The sequence below is a fragment of the Solanum verrucosum genome, unplaced genomic scaffold (genome assembly GCF_900185275.1).
Source record: "Solanum verrucosum unplaced genomic scaffold, falcon-dt-bn FXZP01000184.1, whole genome shotgun sequence".
Lineage (NCBI taxonomy): Eukaryota > Viridiplantae > Streptophyta > Magnoliopsida > Solanales > Solanaceae > Solanum > Solanum verrucosum.
The window spans coordinates 424,314-446,523 of record NW_026020302.1 but is presented as its reverse complement, the minus strand read 5'-3'; the positions used below and the strand labels follow the sequence as shown (position 1 = coordinate 446,523).

At 32.5% G+C, this 22,210-nt stretch overlaps 1 protein-coding gene across 1 annotated transcript; it reads right to left on the bottom strand.

Moving 5' to 3' along the window:
* Positions 1-603: 603 nt before the first annotated feature.
* On the bottom strand, positions 604-13,195 carry LOC125834838 (importin beta-like SAD2). Its single transcript, XM_049513988.1, has 22 exons — positions 12,928-13,195; positions 10,912-11,047; positions 10,648-10,735; positions 10,358-10,507; positions 9,648-9,810; positions 9,148-9,332; positions 8,861-9,034; positions 7,712-7,857; positions 7,488-7,611; positions 7,210-7,390; positions 6,523-6,682; positions 6,408-6,449; positions 6,194-6,312; positions 5,917-6,115; positions 4,799-4,930; positions 4,008-4,111; positions 3,748-3,927; positions 2,593-2,732; positions 2,335-2,474; positions 2,078-2,238; positions 1,323-1,458; positions 604-1,216 (listed from the first exon to the last, which is right to left on the bottom strand). The coding sequence occupies exons 1-22, from the start codon at positions 13,015-13,017 to the stop codon at positions 1,056-1,058; spliced, it is 3,111 nt and encodes a 1,036-aa protein (XP_049369945.1). The 5' UTR covers positions 13,018-13,195; the 3' UTR covers positions 604-1,055.
* Between the last annotated feature and the right edge of the window lie 9,015 nt (positions 13,196-22,210).

Here is a 22,210-nt window from a genome sequence, read left to right as displayed (position 1 = left end):
ACTTCATAATTAATAAGGATAAAATGATAAACTCACTATGTCAATAATTGTTTCTTAATAGGTGTATCAATTCAAAAGTGGACAAGTAATTAGGGAAAGAGGGAGTAGCTTTTTGTTGTCTGATTCAATACACTCTGCGAGAAAGAAATGTATGTGTTGTTTTATCTCTTTAATCATGTAACAAGAGAAACCAAAAACCAACGTCAAAGGAAAAAAATACATCTTACCTTTGTATAGGTTACATTGCTAGATACAGGATTCTTGTAGTAGGCTGGATCAAGATCCAATCGAACGAAGGTAGGCTTTAGAAACAATAGGTTGGGAAAGAAAGAAAACGCTTTGTGCTATAGGTAGTTGGTTGGTTGAAAGGAAAATGTCCGACTTTGTACATGACATATTCAAATTTGCTCAGCTACATCTTCAGTATGATTTCACAGTTACTCGAATGACAGCATGATACATTCAAAGAACCATGAAGAAAAAAGAACAAATAGAATTGTGATAATCCACAAGAATACACTAAGGAATATGAAATGTTTTACAATCAGCAGCGAAGCTAATTGTGTAACCACTTGCAATGTGAAGCACCTTTGGACCCAAAAATAAACCAATGATGTATAAATACTGAACATAAACTACAACCGGGGCTTACAAAACTTTTAGGGCAGTAATTCACCCAATTCAGACAGTATATGCATCATCTGGTACCCAAACAAATATAATACATGATAAATGCTGTGTGCATTTACGACCATCCCTCAACCCCCAAACCCTCCTATACCAAATAGAAAGGCCACCAATGAATAATCCTAACGTTTTCATCTGTATAAAAATGAACTACTACCAAGACACTCGGGAAAAAAAAGACAATGACATCCAGCAAAGAGGCATCTTCTGACATAGAATAGCCCACTTCACAGCGACTCATCAAGACCACACAGCAAAAGAAAAAGCAGGCCTAGTTGCAACTTCATCTTCTGCCACTCAGTAACCAAGGTACATATTGGGATGATTACTCATTGAGTTTTGGCCAAAAGCAAACCGGTTGACCAAAATCATGAAGCAACTACTGCTGTCGCCTTCTCCATTTTTTCTTTCTCTATCTCCACTCTTCTCTGCTCAGCATGCTGAGCAACACCATTTGCCAATGCTTGATAACGGAAGTCCAAAGTCTGGGTCAGGCTCTGGAACTTCACTGGATCAGATGCTTGCATAGCTGGATCCAACAGTCCAATGTTAGAAGGGACGAAATAAGTGAGCCCATTGCCCAACACCAAGCAAAAAGTCATTTCTGAAAACAAAATATGCAAGCAGCATCATACCTTTGATTGTTTCCACAAAGAAAATGAATGGGTCCACCTCATCAAGGGGTGATTGCATCTCTTCATCATCATCACTAAAATCGTCATCGGAGTCCTCATCATCATCGTCCTCGTCATGTGAGCGGAAAGCCTTTGCCTACAAAAGCAGAACAAGATGTCAAAGCTTTTAGAGATGCTAACTCTAATGGCGGCATTCTTTATCTTGAAACAGAGACATCCAGGCCTCCATCTGTAATAAATTCTCCTACAAGAAGCCATCACACAAAGGTAATCTACAGAAGGTACTTCAAATTCCTTCATTTTCTGAGGCACGAAAAATGTCACTACCAAACTCATGTCATCAAGTACACAACCGACATAGTTCTTGATATATCATAATCATTCTAAAAGAAACCCTATGTGTTCTCTTGTTCAACCTCATTCAAATAAAAATCTTGTGTTTTCTCTGCAATATGTTGCTCAACTGTTGTCCTATAAAGGATAGAAACCAGATCCCGTCTCAAGCTGCTAATTCAATAGTTAAAAATACAAATTCCGACTCCTCAACAACAACACACCCAGCGTAATCCCACAAAGGGGTCTAGGAAGGGTGGTATGTACGCAAACCTTACCCCTACATTGTGCAGGTAGAGAGGCTGTCTTCTGACCCCCATTCAGGTTAAAACAAAGCAGAAAGTAATAGATGACTCTACTCCACCAAAAATATGCATCAGCAGTACAAATTCCAATAGTACAAGCACAGTTTTAGTAATCACCTGTGCAGCCAATTTTTGAAGCCTAGTACTGTCAGCTTCATCCCCTTCCTCAGCATCATCCCCCATTTCCTTGTCAGACTCGTCATCTTCGTCGTCATCCTCATCAGTTTGCAAGCCATTCATATCATCATCGTCTTCTGCCTCATCCTCCTTAGCCGCTTCTAAACACGATGATAAAAATTGATAAAAATATTAGATGAGTGTACATGGTGTAGTAATGTTCCAGAAAATGAGGAAAATGCTAAAATAAGTTTAACCTGCTACTTGATCTTTGTAGGCAACAAGCAGATCTAGAGTTGCTTTGAAAACACGATCTAAGGCTTCCCTTGGGAATTGATCCACAGGAAGAGGGAGCAAAGATGTCAAACCCAAGCAGCAAACCTTTTTGTCATGTTCCCTGCAAAACAATATAAGGAGCATAACATTAGTGGGCCTGTTTACCTGCTAATTCATTCAAAATTGTTTAAACTTCTCCTTTTTCATTGGAAACAGCAAGAGTAACAGGCCTTCTTCACCTTTTAAAGTTAACCCGTTTTCCGCTCTTTTTTGTTTGTCCCAACATGTGAAACCAGAGATTAAACACCTCTGTAGCAATGCCAAGCTTTTGAAGGATGTTCCATGTCAAGGGCGCATTGTAGTAAAGAGCATCAGCTATCTGCCAAAAGGAAAATTATCAAAACAATAGAAACATCAGCAACCTGTGAAACAAAATCTAGAAAAGAACAATAAGCTATCAGCAATCTGAGTACCAATACTTAAAGCACATAGAAACATCAGCAATTTATCATATGTATAGATATATTCTACGTGCATCAAATTTGATGATCAGCTAGAAGGGAGAAGGGGAAAGAACACAGACGGCTCTTGAAGTGTCTACACTCAAAAGATACACCCCATATTAAATATAAATTCATGGTTGTTATATTGCCTTCTGACAATAAAACGAGAAAAAAGAAGAATTAAATTCTTCCCAAAACATCACACCACCTCGTAAATCTCCAAATGCAGTGTTCACTATGCGCAACACTGTAGTGATTGAAGGAGTTAAAAGGGGACTAAATACACCTAAAAGCACATGGAGCTCTAGAAAGCTACTATCTCTCTGAAGCCATTTGGAAATAACCAAAGAACAAAACATGGGAATACCAACTAGCTTGCCTAGCCCAATTGCACACACAACCAGTCCAGCTCTAAGAATATTATCATAATTTGTTTAGGACATACGTAAGCCAGTAGAGTGACAAGTGTGAGATGTAGAGCACACTAGTTTAAGAGAACCACAATATTTGTTCAGAAAAGAAATTGAGTATGCCAATGAAATGGTTCCAAATACTAGCATTGCTACATAGGATTCATGTGATCAACCACAATGCAATTGAGGATCAATTTCATCAAAACATTGTTTTCATAACAAATGAAGAATGTGCATGTTGGTGCAGCAAAGAAAGCATCGATATGCATATGTCAAATGAAAATGACAGACAATACATTTCATAGATCAATGGTTAGCAAAACAGAAATAAAGGGCACATAGGGAGTCGCTGAAGCAAGATAGCTAGCACTCCTCCTATGTTACTGTTCCAGGAAGCATCCACTTACCACATACCAACAAGAGTACACAGTTAATAGAGAAACATACCAAAAGTAAGTTTGAACATTAAGTAAATTACCACTAGGACCAAGAGACACTTCAGATATGATTTTTCAGCTCGACGGAGACGTTCAATTGACACTCTAATATACGGCTCAACCCAGTGATCCACCTGTCCCTTGCAATGCTCGAATACAACTTGAATAAGCTTAGGTGCGGACTCAATGTCACCATCCTCCAAATTTTTATCTCCCATAACCTGACAAGAAATATTTATTCCACATTTTAATCTAAAGCAAATGATCAGAAGCTAAGATTCAGGGGCAGAATTCGACTTACAGATGATATCATATTCCAAAGGCTTTGTTGGTAGTCCGGATCCTTGCAAGTGAGGAAGTGAGCAGTACTCTTGGATATATAGTTGTCTAAAGGAACCAGTATATCTGCAAAAACATAAATCCAACCCAACAAAAAAGGGAACCAGATCAGGTAATATGCAAAACTGTAATTTTTAGTTCCATATAAATGATTAAACATCTACCATCCCACTGGCAAAACAAAGAGCATATGCTACATTCCGCAGCACTTAGCATCTCTTTCACAGAAGAATGCATCACATCTCACTACAGCCACAACCCCTATTACTATATGCAATATAACAGCATCATAAAATCATTTCACCAAACATGGCCAATCTTTAGAAGGATGAGATGAAATCCAACCATCTAGATTGATTAGCAACTTATTCTTTACCACCAGCACCCCTCCCAATAAGATGAACAAGAGGAAAGTAAAGAAAATGGAAAAACATAGCTAGGAATAAGAGTACTTCAAATTTCAAAATACAACAAGAAAAAACTGTTCTGCTCATGAAAATATTATCCACCAATCTCTCCCGGGACACAATGAGAATTATTTAATCCTTAAATCTAAATGGACAAGTTAAACACATGATACTTAGTTGAGCATATCATGAGTTCTTAGATAATTATTGAACCTCATAAACCTAGTCACACAGCAAATGTGTTTATTAAACAGGAAGGCTTTTACAAGCAACAGATAAAACCACCAAACAACCCCTTCGAAAAAGAGCATTTTCCCGACAGTAACATTAAAATGTCTACACATACTAGGAAAGAAGTCAATAGCCCAGTCTGCTAGCGCCTCCATCATCAAGGGCCAAAGAGTCCACATATCCATGGATATTGTTGGAGAGAAAAATGTCATATATGAAACTATCTCCAAAACCTCTTCAAAGACCTCTGCAGGAAGATCAATTGGTTAGAAGAGAAACACATAATTTCCAAAGAAATATGCAACACATCCAGCTTAGTTTAAACAGGATCATTGTTCAACTAATACTAGTGCAGTCAAATAAACCATGCTGACTTTGGACGAGGCTCGGTCTCCACAAGATTGCACTAGTCACATTTATCTAATACTTCAATGAACACTGGTGGAAATAACAAATGATAAATTGCTCATGTCCAACTAGATACACTACGAAAGAAGCTAGCTAATATTTTATGATAATCACAAGAAGTTCACCTATAATATTTCATTTTAAAATGATCCACCCAGCTTTTCTGCAGTTTAACACTCCAAAAATGTTTTCAAGGCAAACTAAATGAAAGGAAACTCCTTCATTTCTTCTTTTTTGTTGAACAGAACAGGAAAGTATTTGAAAAATCAAACTGAGCAAAATCTCTCTCATAATGGGGTATTATCAAATTAAAAACAACAGAAACGCATACGACAATCTATCATATGCTTCGAACACATTTCTTTTGAGCAAGGGGTCAATTGGAAACAACCTCTCTACCCCACAAAAATAGGGGTAAAGTATGCATACATCCTACCCTCCCCAGGCCCCATTTGTGGGACTACACGCATATGGCATCTTCATTGACTCTTTGCCTTTGTCAAACAAAGGAAAATATGAACTTCTTAAACCTTTCCACTCTGTTTGCCTATATTACATTCCTACTCTTTCCACAAGAAAGCATGAAATTTGGATGATGAGAATTGGATAATGCAACAATGTATTTCAAGGCAGATGAATGACGTTAGAAGTGTAGCTCAACCGGACACCACACAGGTTGAGAAACTACTAACTTCATCTAAATGGTTGTCCGACTAACAAAAAGGTAACAAGCTAACAGAAGAATAAAGCAACTTTTTTTGGATAGGTGAAGAATAAAACACCTAGTCTATATAAATAATCTTTTTCCAATTTAAAAAAAAGTACCTTGTCCATCTGTAGTCAACATCCTACGCATTATTGGCAAGAGTGTTGGCTCAATATGAATGAAGAGGTGTGGCAGCCGGCTCACTGACTCAAGTATTGTGCTTATGGCTCGTAAACAGCCAACTGCAGCAAGAGCTCCAGGATCATCCGCTTCTTCCTCTGCCTCTGCAGAGTTCATGCATTTCCAGAATGCAGCAGCCTAAAAAGTAACTCATTAGACTTTGGTGGCACAGATATTCTTTGCATTCAGAATCGCTCAAATAACAAATATTCTCACCAAATTCTGGCATAACCCAAGAGCATAAGGAGCCATCTCCTCACCAAACTTGTCCACGATAGTCTCAAGTGTAAACACAAGATCTTCATTCTCGACTTCATTCATCAGTTTGAAAAATTCTGAACACAATTGATATGAAAAGAATTGTTAAACAAAATAACATCATCAGTTGATGTTGGTTAGCAATACAAAACACAAAGGATCTTGCAAGTACCATCGAGTAGCTGGGGAAGAATTGGTCGGATTTCATTCAAATCTGCACAAACAGATGAAAAGTGTTAGCAGGATTGACCTATAGGTAGATACCAAAATGTCAAGTATATGTTTACCTTTGCAGGCTTCAATAAACGAGCGTAATGCGAAAACAGAATCAACACGAACAGGTAGGTCAGGATCACGCATCCCAGTCACGACACTGTGTAATGCATTGCGGAAGTTGTTTGGATCTGCAAAGTTTATATGGGCATACTGTCCTGCAACCCATGCTGCCTGTTATGATAGAAAGATAAAACATTGACAAAGATGAGGATGTTTCAGATTTATCTTGAAGATCAGAAATCATGATAAACAGAAAAAAAACAAAGAGGCACCAACAAATTGCTCTATATGCACCTCCATTATAGATAATGGAAAAAATTGTTCATTGCACCAATAGCTATCAATAAAAAACCAACATGAGTAAATAAGGGAATGGATGCAGTGTTCAAAGATTATGTGAAGAGTTGGTAAGGATTTAAGAAAAAGAAAAATAACTCCAGTTGCACAGGAAAGACAACTTATTTTAAGAAACAAGGAATTGGTAAGGAGCAATCTTCCTCTAGTTATTGATAAAAGATTAGTGAGAACACAAACAGCATTTGGGGTATTTAGACTGGATTGACAAATCTATAAGAGTTCAATGAGCCGGGAAGCTTCCTGAAATAGCTAGTTAAATGTACAGACTACAGAGTGTTATATATGCAGTAGCCCTTAAAAGAGCATAAATTAACAAAGATCAACAACACGGTCCAACACACCTTGGCTCGAAGATGGCCCGCAGGACTGCTAAATTCAGGGAAAACATGTTGGACAAGCATACGTTCAAGCTCTGATTTATACGGCTCAGTTTGTTTCAATTTATCGCAAAGAGCTCCAATTGCAAGGAGAGCACCATCCTTTTGCCTATAGGGCTTGTACTCTGGGGCAGCCTCTTCATATCTAAGAAAATAAAATACAAAGTGCGAACACAAGAATTTTGTTATCATGAAATGTGCTTAACATGAGTGTTACCATGTGAAGTAAAATTGAAATATACCTCTTAAAAATCTCGACAATGAAGAATAAAAATTTGTGAAGGTTCTCTTTACCACGCTTTCTTACTAACTCGCTCACAAAATCCATTGCAGCAGTTCTGGGACTATATAAGTCCTCAATTATATCTGCATAATTATAAAGAGGAATGTCAATCTTAAATTACTGAACTCAGCTGAGTGAAGTGACAGCAATATATATACTAGTGAATGACATATCAGCAGTTACCATAACCCTTCCTCACATACTCATGAGGATCCTCCTCCCAAAGCTTTTGATCATTATCACTGAAGCACATGAGCGGAAAGATGATCTCAAAAAGAACAATATTAAGTCTGGGTTGCAACAAGCTGTACATGTTGCTCTTTGAGATACTGCACAGTACAAGAGTAACTAAGTATCCAGAAAAATGTAGAAATAATAGAGTGCATTTCAGTTACCAAACTGTCAATCTAGAAACTTGGAGAAGGAAAAAAGATTTGACCCATAGTGGCTGATATAGACAAAATAGAGAGGCAGAAAAAGCTAAGTAAGCACATGTATTGCAGTCAATTGATCAGCAATTGAAATCAAAACCAGGGCCTAGTATCACTCATTACATGCTTATTAGAAACCTATCTACAGAAGCAACCTAGGGAAACAAAGCAAAGTAGCAGAGGAAGTAAAGCAACTAGAGGACAAGCAGAAAAGATTATCACTATCTAAAAAGTAAGGCCTTCAGTCCAGTCATTTTTCTTCACAAAGACCGAGATTGGTGTTTGTCTCCACTCAAAAAATTAAATGACACATCATCAAAAAGCTCACTCAAAACAGAGGTGTTCAAAGATTGTTGTCTACTTTCCTTATGCACTGTGGAAATCACTGATGAGCCATCTACTCTATTATAAAGATGAGAAGTCTATTAATTTCTTGGCAAGAACTCACTTTTATGCTATTAATCTACAGTATCTATGCATAGGCCTACTACCTCTTCGTGGATATTTCAAAGAGCAAAAATGAGGGACAGAAGTCCTTAATGCTTCATCCATTTCAAATGTATTCTCACTGACCAAGCACTCACTCTCAGGTCACCACTAGAAGAGGAAGAACTAAAACAGAAGTCCTCTCAATTACAAATGAGCAGCACTTTATCACAGTACCTTAAATCCACATTAGAGCATCCAACCTTTACCCACAAAATAAAATTGTAGTATTCTAAAGATATCAATACAACTCACAACTTAAAATATCCATGAAGTGTTTCAACTTACTAAAACCCAAGGTCATGCTGTGCCTCCTACATACAAGCAGATACCCGAAGGAGATAATTCAGGAAGTAGTTGGAGATGGTATATGTGACAAATTTCTCGAGTTAGTAAACAAAGTTGTCGCACAAACCTATTGCTTAGGTATTGCAAAATGAGGTTGATCACCCTATCTGGCAAGTAACCACCAGCACGGATAACATTCAATAGATTAAGGTGGCATTCCAAGATTTTCCCAGCATAACCCTTCTGAAACATTTGAGCAAAAGCCTTATTGTCTGGATTTTGAAGTTTTAAATCTCCAAACCTGGAAAAAAACATAAAAGTAGTCAGAGGACTAAAAGATAGAAAGAGTGAGATCAATACTAGAAGCAAACCATAATTGGTCAGAACCAAATAAACATAAGGGTATCAATATACCGGGTGTAAAGTCGATTTAATATATGGACTGTCCACTTTTTCACCTTCCACCATCCCCACGACTTCCTTAGCTCTGGATCAGCTGGATGGCCTTCCACAGGGACAGGCCTCTCCAACATATTCAAGAAAAGAACCATCCAGGCATTGAACACATTTGGGTCAAACAACTGCTTCGGAATCTCCAACTGGAAAAGGTAGAGAGTTGCATACAATTCAGTTACGTTATCAAATTTTTTCGTAAGGATCTATATTATAAGAAGATAAATCTAAACAGCAGGGGGGGGCCAGCTTTTTTATCCAGGTCAATTCTATGAATTATTTTCCAGATCAAGAATATTTGAAAATACTAACAGAATATGAAAAGGCAAACAGGCAGAAACTCGCTACACACACCACACGCTTCTTTTAAGGGTTCAGCTAAATAATTAGAAACAACAACCCTCATCCAGACAAGTAGCCTTATAAGACAAACAAAACAATAACATTCAAAGGGAACATACATAAATGGATGACCAGAATATTTTGCAAATGAGCTTGATCAGCTCGGCTACTTCAGTTGACGGATTTGTTATCTGAACAAGGCTGTTGAATATGTTGAGAAGATGCGGAAAAGTTTCCTCAACGACATGATAAACAGGTGTTCTCTCCTCATCTGATTTGAATCTGTTAAATAGAAAAAAGATGTGCATACACAGAAGAAGTTATAATGGAGTTTCACCATCCAGTTGATCTAGGGCAAAGAATGAATATTCATAGATAACAGAAACACTCAAAAAGGGTTTTCCATCTCTAAACAGATGGAAGGATATCCCTGCACTTCACTACTATTCATCCATCGCTGAGAACTCAGAGAAACTATATAATAAATATTTTAATGGGTCAGTGGTGCACGGTTTGCAACTCGGTAGACAATGAGCCCACCCCTCTACTTTTTTTTCGACTTAAATATAAAACTTTTGTATGCAGCAGTGTCAGACCCATAATGTGTGGCTTAGCCACACATGACAAGTTACGATCTTACCATTAAACCAAAGCAGGGGGGCGGGATACACTGTGTAATACATGAAAAGCATTTTCTGTAGGCAAACTCATTGGTCATGACTTAGCAGAGGAACGCAAAGCGCAGAACATAGAAACAATTTCTAGAGTAGCCCAAACAAAGAAAAATAGAGATTGTCAAGAAGAGCACCATTCTAAATCAACAACTTACTCATATTTCCTCGAGAGAATTCTCAGAACAAACAAAGCACTATAAACTTGCTGATCCTGCAGATTATGCTTTACCCAGGGCAGAAGAGTTGGCCACTGCTCCGGGTAGTCTGCATGTATCATTGTCTTAATGCATTCCCCCAACTGTACCCTGTTCACAGCAACAAACTTGTCTAGTTAGAAGAGTCCAGTGTTAAAAAAGTAGAAAAGAAAATGACTATAAACATTTTGTTTTTCAAATAGGATTTCCATACAAAACATATTACAACCAATACAGATGATAAATCATACCTCAATAATGAAGGAACCTGTGCAATAAATATGAGAATATTTTGCCTCACCAATTCCTTGTCACTTGGACTAATTTTTGATTGCTCAGCTACATCAACACCAATTTCTCCGTAAATATCAACTTTACACAACCATAATGAAAATATCATGAAATGTACTTTGCCGTTTTATTGCATGTAAAAAAATCTTATATATTTTTGAAAAAAATTAAAACATTATTCTTCTATTTTTCTCCTTTATGGGGATATATAATAAGGTCATTACCAGGATCATGAGGGCACCAGTTCTTTGCAACGAAGTTCTTAAAATGGATACTAGCCACCTGTCGGACTGCCATGTCACAAGACCCATCTACTATGATTTGCAGCAGTCTCACAAGATGTTGTGGGGTATGTTGAAACTGCAAACATAGGTGCACTCAGGAATATATAAAATTAAAAAGAATCCAATGTCCACAAATTTATTCCCCATAATTCAAGTGCTGAACATCCTATAATGTCAACCTGTGAGCTTTAATCCATGAGGACAGAGATGATTTAAAATTAAACATTCATAAATAGCTAAAACAAGAACCACACTCTTATAATAAATAAAGTACAAAAAAAAAGGAAACCACATTCTTCAGAGTACAGAACAAAGAAAAACAATTTCCTATCAGAAAAATTAAGAAACTCTGTTTATTTTTAATGGAGAATTCAAATATATTTCTTTGTTAAATATCAAACATGAGGAGAACACCTGAGTCAGAAGTAAAAAATCCAACTTGAAACAGGCAATATGATTGTCAATCATTAACTAGTATAATGCACTTGCACCTCCAACATCACAAGCCTAATCCAATTAAAACTAAACCTATCCAAACACCACATATCCATAGTTCAGGACAAAAACCAACAAAAATATTAATTATACATAACTCTCTGATCAGTATATTTGATGCAAATCAAATAACCACATAGATTTAATCATAATTCAATCATAACAACAAATTTGATCAAATTGAGTTTTTTCTCAAGCAACCAGAAACAAAAAATACTTTCTATAAGCAAATTAAACCTGATTGAGACAATTTTCAGCAGTTTTACGTTCATCATGATATTCAGGTCTAATAAAACTACAAAAATATTACCATATCTCTCTGATACGGTATGTTTGATGCAAATCAACTAACCACATGAATTTAATGATAACTCAATCATAACTACAGATCTTATTAAATTGAGCAACTTGAAAAATTCAATACTAATGCTTCAACTGTTTTCAGCAGCTTTATGTTCATCCTATATACAGCACAACACTACCAAAAATATCAATTACTACCATAACTCTTTGATCAGCATATTTGATTGCAAATTAAATAACCACATAGATTTAATCATTATTCAATCATAACAACAACTTCAATCAAATTCAGTTTTTTCTCAACCAACTTGAAACAAAAATTCAATACTAATGCTTGATATAAGAAAATTGAACCTGGTGGAGACTGTTTTCAGCAGCTTTACATTCATCCGGATATTCAGGACTAAAACTACCAACAATATCAACTATACCATAACTCTCTGATCAGCATATTTGTTGCAAATAAACTAACCACATAGATTTAATCATAATTCAATCATAACAACAAATCCAATCAAATTCAGTTTATTCTCAAGCAACTTGAATCAAAATAATCAATACTTTTGCTGCTTATAAGCAAATTAAACCTGATCAACACTGTTTTCAGCAGCTTTACATTAATCTGGATATCCAGGACTAACACAAACAAAAACATCAATTATATCATAATTCTCTGATATGTAAACTGATGCAACTTAAATAACCACATAGATTTAATCATAATTCAATCAAATTCAGTTTATTCTCAAGCAACTTGAATAAAAGAAAATCAAACTTGTGCTGCTTATAAGCAAATTAAACCTGATGGACACTGTTTTCAGCAGCTTTACATTTCTGAAATGTAAACTGATCCAACTTAAAATAACAACATAGATTTAATCATAATTCAATCATAAAAACAAATCCGATCAAATTCAGTTTATTCTCAAACAGCCTGCTTATAAGCAAACTAAACCTGATCAACCCTGTTTTCAGCAGCTTTACATTCATCTGGCTATTCAGGACTAACGCTAACAAAAACATTAACCATATCATAACTCTCTGATATGTAAAATTGAATCATAATTCAATCATAACAATAAATCCGATCAAATTCAGCTTATTCAATCAACTTGAATAAAAAAAACAATACTTAAGCAGCTTATAAGCAAATGAAACCTGATTGAGACTGTTCTCAGCAGTTTTCCGTTCATCCGGATTGGGACTTAGAGCACCAGCAAGGATGGTAGCAAGGTTCTGAAAATCCATAACTTCAACTTTCAGTAAAAAGGATAATGAAAACAAATGATTGTATGAACCCTAGAAGAAAGGACTTCTTCTAGAGTTTATGTATATATAGAGAGAGAGAGAAAGGATGAATAGAAGTTGCAGACACAGACAGCGAAAATTGGAGTGTGTGCTGAGAATGTGTTGTGGGCGTTTAAATCATTAGGGTTTAGGGGGTAAGAGACAGATAGGAAAGAGGAAGAGAGGGGGGTGGGGGTGAAGTGGTTTAACTAATTTACTATATTTGATTTTTTAATTTTGAAAAAGTTGGAAAGAAAAGGAAAAAAGATAACTTTCTATGGGGAAACAAAATAGGAAAAAAAATGAAATATTTAGGTGTAATGTACCTTTCTTTATTTTATTATTATTTATTCTTTTTATATTATGGTGTATGGATTATTTTGCACTTATCTTGATTAATTTTACGGATATATCTATCATCTTTGGTCAACCATAAGTATTAAGGTTTAACTAATTTACTATATTTGATTTTTTAATTTTGAAAAAGTTGGAAAGAAAAGGAAAAAAGATAAGGAAACAAAATAGGGAAAAAAATGAAATATTTAGTTGTAATGTACCTTTCTATATTTTATTATTATTTATTCTTTTTATATTATGGTGTATGAATTATTTTGCACTTATCTTGATTAATTTTACGGATATATCTATCATCTCTGATCAACCATAAGTATTAAGGTTTAACTAATTTACTATATTTGATTTTTTAATTTTGAAAAAGTTGGAAAGAAAAGGAAAAAAGATAAGGAAACAAAATAGGAAAAAAAATGAAATAATTAGATGCAATGTACCATTCTTTATTTTATTATTATTTATTCTTTTTATATTATGATGTATGGATTATTTTGCACTTATCTTGATTAATTTTACGGATATATCTATCATCTCTGATCAACCATAAGTATTAAGGTTTAACTAATTTACTATATTTGATTTTTTATTTTTTAAAAGGAATGGAAAAGGGGACTTTCTACGGGGAAACAGAATAGGAAAAAAATTTAAATAATTAGGTGCAATGTTTCTTTCTTTATTTGATTTATTATTATTATTTATTCTTTTATAATTATGGTGTATGGATTATTTTACACGTATCTCAATTAAATTTGTGGGTATATCTGTCATTTCCTACCAACAACAAGTATTAAGTAACTCTATTTATTAAGACTAAGACATATGAAAGAAATTACATAGTTATTTTATTTTTGCGAAAATTTAAATCTAAAACTTCATGATTGTCGACTCAATTTACCGATCACATTGTGGTAATTGAGATGGTGAATTATAAAGTAGGGATTGAACTCTCTATTTTGATGAAAGTTTAGATAGTCAATCAACTATGTGATTTTAGTATGAGATTAAATATTTTTTCAATCAAAAAACTTTTATATTAAAAAAAAAATACACTATATGTGAGTTATGTATTCAATATAAAAAGTAAAAAGTGTGTGTGTATGGGGGGAAGGGGGGGGGGGGGGGAGGGGATCCATTGGATATGAGAAAGTGTCTTCTATAATTAGAAAACAAAATTGAATTTTGTTTACAAATATCGTACATTCCTATTTTTTGGGAAGAACTTATAAAACGATGAAATCAGACATGCAGAATTTCTTTGATCACCTTATCTGTTGTTGTAATGTAGTTTGAGTTGTACGTTCCAGTCAATGTGATTCCTATTTAGAAAGTGAGTCATTCTATAACGGAACAACATATGAGAAAGTGTCTTTTATAATTAAAAAACAAAATTGAATTTTGTTTACAAATATCGTACATTCCTGATTTTTGGGAAGAACGTATAAAACGATGAAATTAGACAAGCAAAATTTCTTTGATCGCCTTATTTGTTGTTGTAACGTAGTTCGAAATGTACGTTTCAGTCAATGTAATTCATATTTAGAAAGTGAGTCCGTCTATAACGGAACAACATATGATAGTAGCGTTGACGTATCTATGTTATAAAATAAGCGTGTGATAATTGAAAAGTGAAATTAAATTTAACAACTTACTTTAATCAATGTTTAAATATTATTATCACACTTGAATTCTAATTATCACGTAGGTTTTTGTGTTTTGATTATTATATTATTTTGCTCTCGTTATTATTCTTTCTTTTATATGTTGTATTCATAACAACATTTTGCATTACCTCATTGTTGTTATCACACATATTGATGGAATTCCCTTTTTCAAACTGTTTGAAAAGAACATTATTTAAGCTAAAATCTATCAGAAAAAACATTTATATCTCTATAAGATAAAGATAAAATTTGCATACATTTTACCCTCATCAAATTCCACTTATTAAAATACAATGTAAAAATTGTTGTATCAACCACGAGTATCAAAAATATTAGTAGGACAATATGTTTGTATCACATGAATTCAAAAGAATATATGAATATGTGATTTTTAGATAAATAATAACAACAACAATAATATATTCTGTGAAATTATACAAGTAAAGTCTGATATGGGTAGAGTGTATGTATACATTACCACTATCTCGTGAATGTAGATGTAACGGCACAACAAGTGCTATTGTTCACTCTGGCCTAGGCTCGCACGACTTTAGAATGTGTCATTAGTCGGTAAGGATTGCTTAGTTATATATCCAACATCTCTCACGTGTTTTTGTTGATCTGAGACTTCTTATTATAAGCTAAGGTGTCATATACATCTCATTTATAGACTCTGCGTCTTCCCTAAGGTTTGCCCCACCGCAAGAGATTTGGTTAGACTTAAAACTAAGGTTTATCCCATCTTACCGAAATTTGCCCAAATTCAATTGAACTTGTAACACACATCAACAAGGCTCACACATGAGTGACTTTGATACTATTTGTAAAAACCAGCTCGCTAGTGATATTGTCCGCCCTCGACCTAGGCCGGCACAACTTTAAAATGTGTCAGTAGTTGGTAAGGTCTGCTTACTTATATGCCCAACATCTCTCATTATTTTTACCGATGTGAGACTTTTTTCTTAAGCATGGGGTCACATAAAAGTTGTTTTCAAAAGACCAGCGATTCAAGAGCAACAATTGAAGAAGAAAAAAAGTGTAAAAAATATAGTAACTAACAAGTGCAACAACACATAGCCCATGAGAAAAGAACAAGAACAAGTAAATAGTGTAATAGTACACGAAACAACAAGTGATGATAGGTATCATAAGCAAGAATAGTATGACTGGTACAATGAAAAACACAAACAAGTCTAAAACCTTGAAACGCAAAAATAACCTCCCTACTATCTATTAACTTTCTACCTTGGTAGGCGATTTACATAGCCTCATATCTAAGGGCATGTCCACAGTAAGCTAAAGATGTGTCGTGTCCTAGTCACCTTTCTCCGATATTTTTTTGGTCTATATATACCTCATACTGGCCCCACAAATCCAATCTCTTGTACCTTTTTATTGAGGCATCATACATCTTTTTTTCACATGCCCAAATCATCTCCGTTTTTCTTTCCTTATACTGTCCATCACAAAGGTCACTAACATTGTATCCCAAATATCCTTATTCATAATCTTATCCCTCCTAATATACCCACACATCTCTCTCAAGATCCTCATTTTTGCCACTCGTATCTTATGATCACAAGTGTTCTTAACTAACCAACATTCCGCCCTATACAAAAAGGTGGACTACCCATTTTATAAAGCTTGCCTTTTAGTTTTGGTGATATTTTCTTATCACATAAGATGTCGGTTGCAAGTCTCATCTTCGTCCATGTCGTACGATGTGCGGCATTATCATCGATCTCTCAATTCCATTAGATCTGAGACATCTGATACTCAAATCTCTCACTCTTGAAAGCAGCTTAAGTATCAAGTTTCACATCTATCTCAAGATTCTCAACATCGAATTTACACTCCAAAAACTCTAATTTGATCCTACTCAACATGAACCCTATAGCCTTCATAGCATGTCTTCACCTTTCCAATCTATCGTTGGTTGTGAGACTTCGTCGCGAGCAGTGGCGGACCCAGGATTTTTGCTCAGGGGGTTCGAAGTATAAAAAAGAAGTTCAGGTGGTAATGCAAGTGCGCGGTGAGCGTAGTAGCCCCTCGGCATGCTCTTTGTACAAGAACCATAGATATTTCATTGGTTCATAAAAGTAAAGACTATGCTAATCAAAGATATCGAGAACAAAGTTGCATTGATAAGAATTTTAGTGGATCGACTGTATTACATAAGTTAATTCCTAAAACACATGAAAATTAAATGATGAAAAGGGGAGCGAGACGGGGAAGAAAAATATTTACCTTATCATGCTAAATTTAACTCACTTTATCATACCGTATTAAACATTTCTTTTTACTTTTATCATGCTCCATCGAGCATTCTTAAAATTTCTTGTGCTTTTTATACTTTTATTTTGTAATGTTTTACTTTATATTTCACTTTTTAAAAATTTTAAATTAATATCCATTCAATCAAATATTACTATGAAAATCGTCAAGATTCTCTAAAAGTGTGTAAGAATAGAGTTACTAATATTATAATGCATATTATTAATATAAATAAATATCATTGTCAATTTTTTTAGTTCATATAGTTCAATTTACTAGGTTAGTCATAATTTGTAAAAAAATAAATAAATAACGAATAAATCAAATAAGTTTAGTTTTCATCCCACTAAAATAGAATTAAAAATATAAAAGAAAATTTCATGAATTCTATTAAATTAATATTTTTAAAAGGACGTTGACGATATTTAAGTTTCTTCATTCAATTACATCTAATTTACATTTTTTTTTTAAATAAACTATATTTCTATCTCAATTTCAAGTTAAATATAATTCATCATTTTAAAAAAAAAGTTATTCAAACATATATGAAAAAAAACTAAATGAATAATAGATATAAAAAGAATAAAATATAAAAATAAAAAGAATGTGTCTAATAAATTTAAATAAAAATAAATTAAAAAGAAGAAATGGAATAAAAGGAAAAAATAATGAAAAAGAAGAAGAAGGTCTAAGCCCAAAAGTTCCATTTATCAAAGCTAATATTAAAAAAGGGAAAAAATGCTGCCATTGGGACTTGAACCCATGACATGGGGGCACTACATGAACCACTTATCCATTGAGCCAAGTCTGTCCTTTGTTCTTAGGGGGTTCATTTTAATATATATACACAGAAAATCAGAATTTGACGTTATATATACAGTGTAATTTTTTGACGAGGGGGTTCGGGTGAACCCCCTGGGCTCTACCTAGGTCCGCCCCTGGTCGCGAGTCTAATAGAATAGAACAATGTCATTTGCAAATAACATACAATGTAGGCAAAAACTATAATGTAAGAATTATTTATTTTTGAATGTTTGATTTGTTATAAAAAATATATTACAGACTGTACATTTTTAATAAATTAGAAATATATTATAATTACTATATGATAGTCTGTTTTTCTCATTAGTAGTTTTATTTTATTCATTAGTTATTATTACTAATAATAACAACATTGCTATTCCATATTCTATCACAAAATAAGATACTAGAAGTATATTTTTTTCATCACTTATACAAACATTAGAAAAATGGAGTCAAAACACTGTACATCTCATGTGAAAAGAAAAAAAAAATCAAACATAACCTCAACAATGTTAAAATTTCAGTAGAATTATTTCCCCACTACTATAAATCAAAGGTTGTATTTAATAAATAAATCAATCATTTTTTAATTAAAAAATTATGATAAAGTGACAAGTGATTATCCATCACTAATCACTTGTCTCACACTCGAATCATAAATATGATTTTTTAAATCATCGTATTTATCTTTTAAAGTATGAATGTAAATTATGAACTAATTAAAATAAATATATGAAAACAAATACACACATATAAGGGTGTTAAATGGATGTGGTCAATAAATAGGCATGTTATTTGTACAAATGTTGTTTAGGAAATAAGTTATAATAATAATAATAAATAATAATAATAATACTAATAATAATAATGTAAAATTCATATACCAAAAAAACATTATTCACTTATTCCTCATAATGTTTGATTACACCCGGCTAAAATAAATTGAACTAAAATGTTAAAAGAAAAAATAAGTAATAATTTAAATCGTACAATTATTAGCTAGTTTTAACTTTTTTTATTTGTTTTATTTATAACTTTGCAGCACTAAATAAAAGATATTTTATTTCTTTATTTAAAAATATATATTTAGATTTAAAAAATAATTTAATTATTTTATAGATTAAAATGAATTGAACTAATAGATAATTCACTCACATTCTTGTGTACTAATTTTACTTGGTGAATATCAAATAATTTTTTTAAAAAATTTAAGAAATATTTTATTTTTTATTGGTCGGCAGCGCGTGGAATCACGCATATGGAATATTGGGAATTAATTAGTAGTAGTAGTGGTGCGCGGGTCCTACAACGTGAAAATTGAGATTTGTTTTTGAGCTTTAGATTTTGCGGCTTTCTCTGTTTGTAATATTTGTCTGCAGAGAGTCTGCACACACATTTTTTTTTTGTTTTTTCATACGGGTTATATTAAAATTTTGGAGTTTCGACTAAATTTAAATTATGTACTATAAGTCACTAAGAATTATTAGAATTTTTTTAGCAATTCTTGATACATACATATTTATTAAAATAATAATAAGAAAACAAAATATAATAAACTTCATATCTCAAACGACAAGACCATCATGTGCATGAAATTCATAAAAAAATTAACATTTTTTTTGAAATATATTTTCAATAATAAACAGTAACATTAATATTATTTTTAAAAATATTTTATTTTGAAATATAAATAAATCTGACTTCACTATTTTTACTATATAGCGATTTTGCGCCTTATTTTTATTCGTTTGAATTATTTTTTGTGTTAGAGTAAAGATTAATAAACTACTCAATTGGTTACGTATTGAAAGCTTTAACCCTATCCTATCGAAAATGTGAACAAATTTATTTCCTTCTCTAAAACTATGTCGAACAATTAAATTCATCAACTAAATCAACAAGCATATACATTAATTACTAACAAAATTGGAATTTAACTTAAATCAACAAGCATGTACATTAATTACTAACAAAATTGATAGATAAAACGTGAATATTATAATAATTGAAATACCTTTTCAAAGTCAATTATATCTTCATAAGTAAAAAATGATGTACAATAGTCATTTCAAAACTTTAATAACTGATTTTGAGCTCAACAATCCGTGGTTATATGTAAAAAAAATCTTCTATAATTCAATTACCATTGGAGTCTCTATTAACACAACAAATTCCTCTATTATTGTCTTTATGGCTGAAAGTTCTATATATCAATGATGGAGTGATGAAATTTTTAATAAGTAATTTTTTTGTCTGAATCTTGTTTATGATATTATATTTGTTAACAAAATATTTTACTTTCAAATTGTATAATTTGAATTTAATCGATCAACTAATAAAACAATAAAAAAATATTATATGACCAAAAAAGTAGTAAAAATGAAATTATATAATAATCTATAAAAATGAAACAAGCCTTCACCTTCCCTCTTTGTATAAATACGTGTATCATCGTTACGGTGATAATGATATTTTTTTTTCCAAACTTCCTTCTAAAATAGTGGAATTTTAAAATATACCTCAACAAATAATAATAATAATATAACATCAGTAAGAATCTATTTGAATTGATTGTCTTATAAATCAAAAGATAAGTTATAATCCAAATAGGTTCCAAGAGAAACTATCTTACTTTCAACATGTTAAGCAAATCTTAATTTCATATGATATTTATGAGCGTGTATATATTATGTATACACCATATATTCATGTATGCGTAAACGGGTTGTATCATTATTATCAAGGTAAAATGGAAAATAAAAAGGGATACTTACATAAATATACTATATTAAAAAAATATTTACTATCTGTAACAATAATATTTTTTTTTACTTGATCACTTTTAATACATTTATAATACAATTTTAATACATATTACAAAGAACAATTTATTATTCACATATAATACAAGTTTTATTGATGGATTATACATTTATCACACATTTTAATACACTAATAAAATAATGTGTCAATTTCTTACCAAACAAACATAATCTATTTAAGAAAAACAGTTATAATACATATACATTGCATACATATTTTAATACATATTGCAGATTTAACATAGTATTGATGTGTATTGCTATAAGTGATAATAAATAAAAAGTATCGCTAAAATCAGTAATTATTTATTAAAAGGTACTCATCTAAGTAATTTTTTCAAATAAAAATAACTTAGTAATTCTTAAACACATGCACATTTTAAATGGCATAAAAATAATAATGTATGAATAACTTTTAATTTCAGTAAAAGAAGAAGCATATTGCATGAAATTCAAATATTTTTATATAAATCAAAATAACAATTTTTTCTGAAATTACTGTGCACGAGATGATTCTCCAGTTTTTTTGGCATGTACTTGCATTATTCATCGATGTTGTAATGATGAGTAAATAGTAAATGTTGTCGTAATTGTAATATCTTTGTAGTCCACTCTCAATGTTACATATTCAAATTTAATTGAATAACAAGGAGAAATGTCATAAAAAATTATAACAATGGAACCCATTCAATCATTTGTTTTCTCTCCCATACAAATACACAATACAAAATAACGAACTTTTAAAATATCTTTCAACGAACATTTTACATTAAAAACGTGAGCACAATTTTTTCTTATTATGAAATTATATTGCATTAGATGAATCTCCAACCTTTTCATATGCACATATATTCATCATCATAGATTGACAAATAAGTGTAAATATTGCAATAATAGTAATATTTTTATAAAATCAATTTTAGGGTGTGTTTGGTATGAAGGAAAACATTTTCCGGGAAACGTTTTCCAATTTTCTCATGTTTGGTTGGGTTAAATGTTTAGGAAAATGTTTTCCAAATCAACTAATTTTCCTCAAATTTAAGGAAAATGACTTATCTTTAAAACTTAAGGAAAACATTTTCCAAAACTCTCTTCCAACTTCAAACTACAATTACTTTTTTGTTTAAAAAATCAATTTATTTTGTCCCTACCCTCAAACCAGCCCCCCAACCAACCCCCCCCCAAAATAAAAAATAAAAAATTGAAAGCTTGTTTTAAATTCAATTTTTTTACCCACCCTCA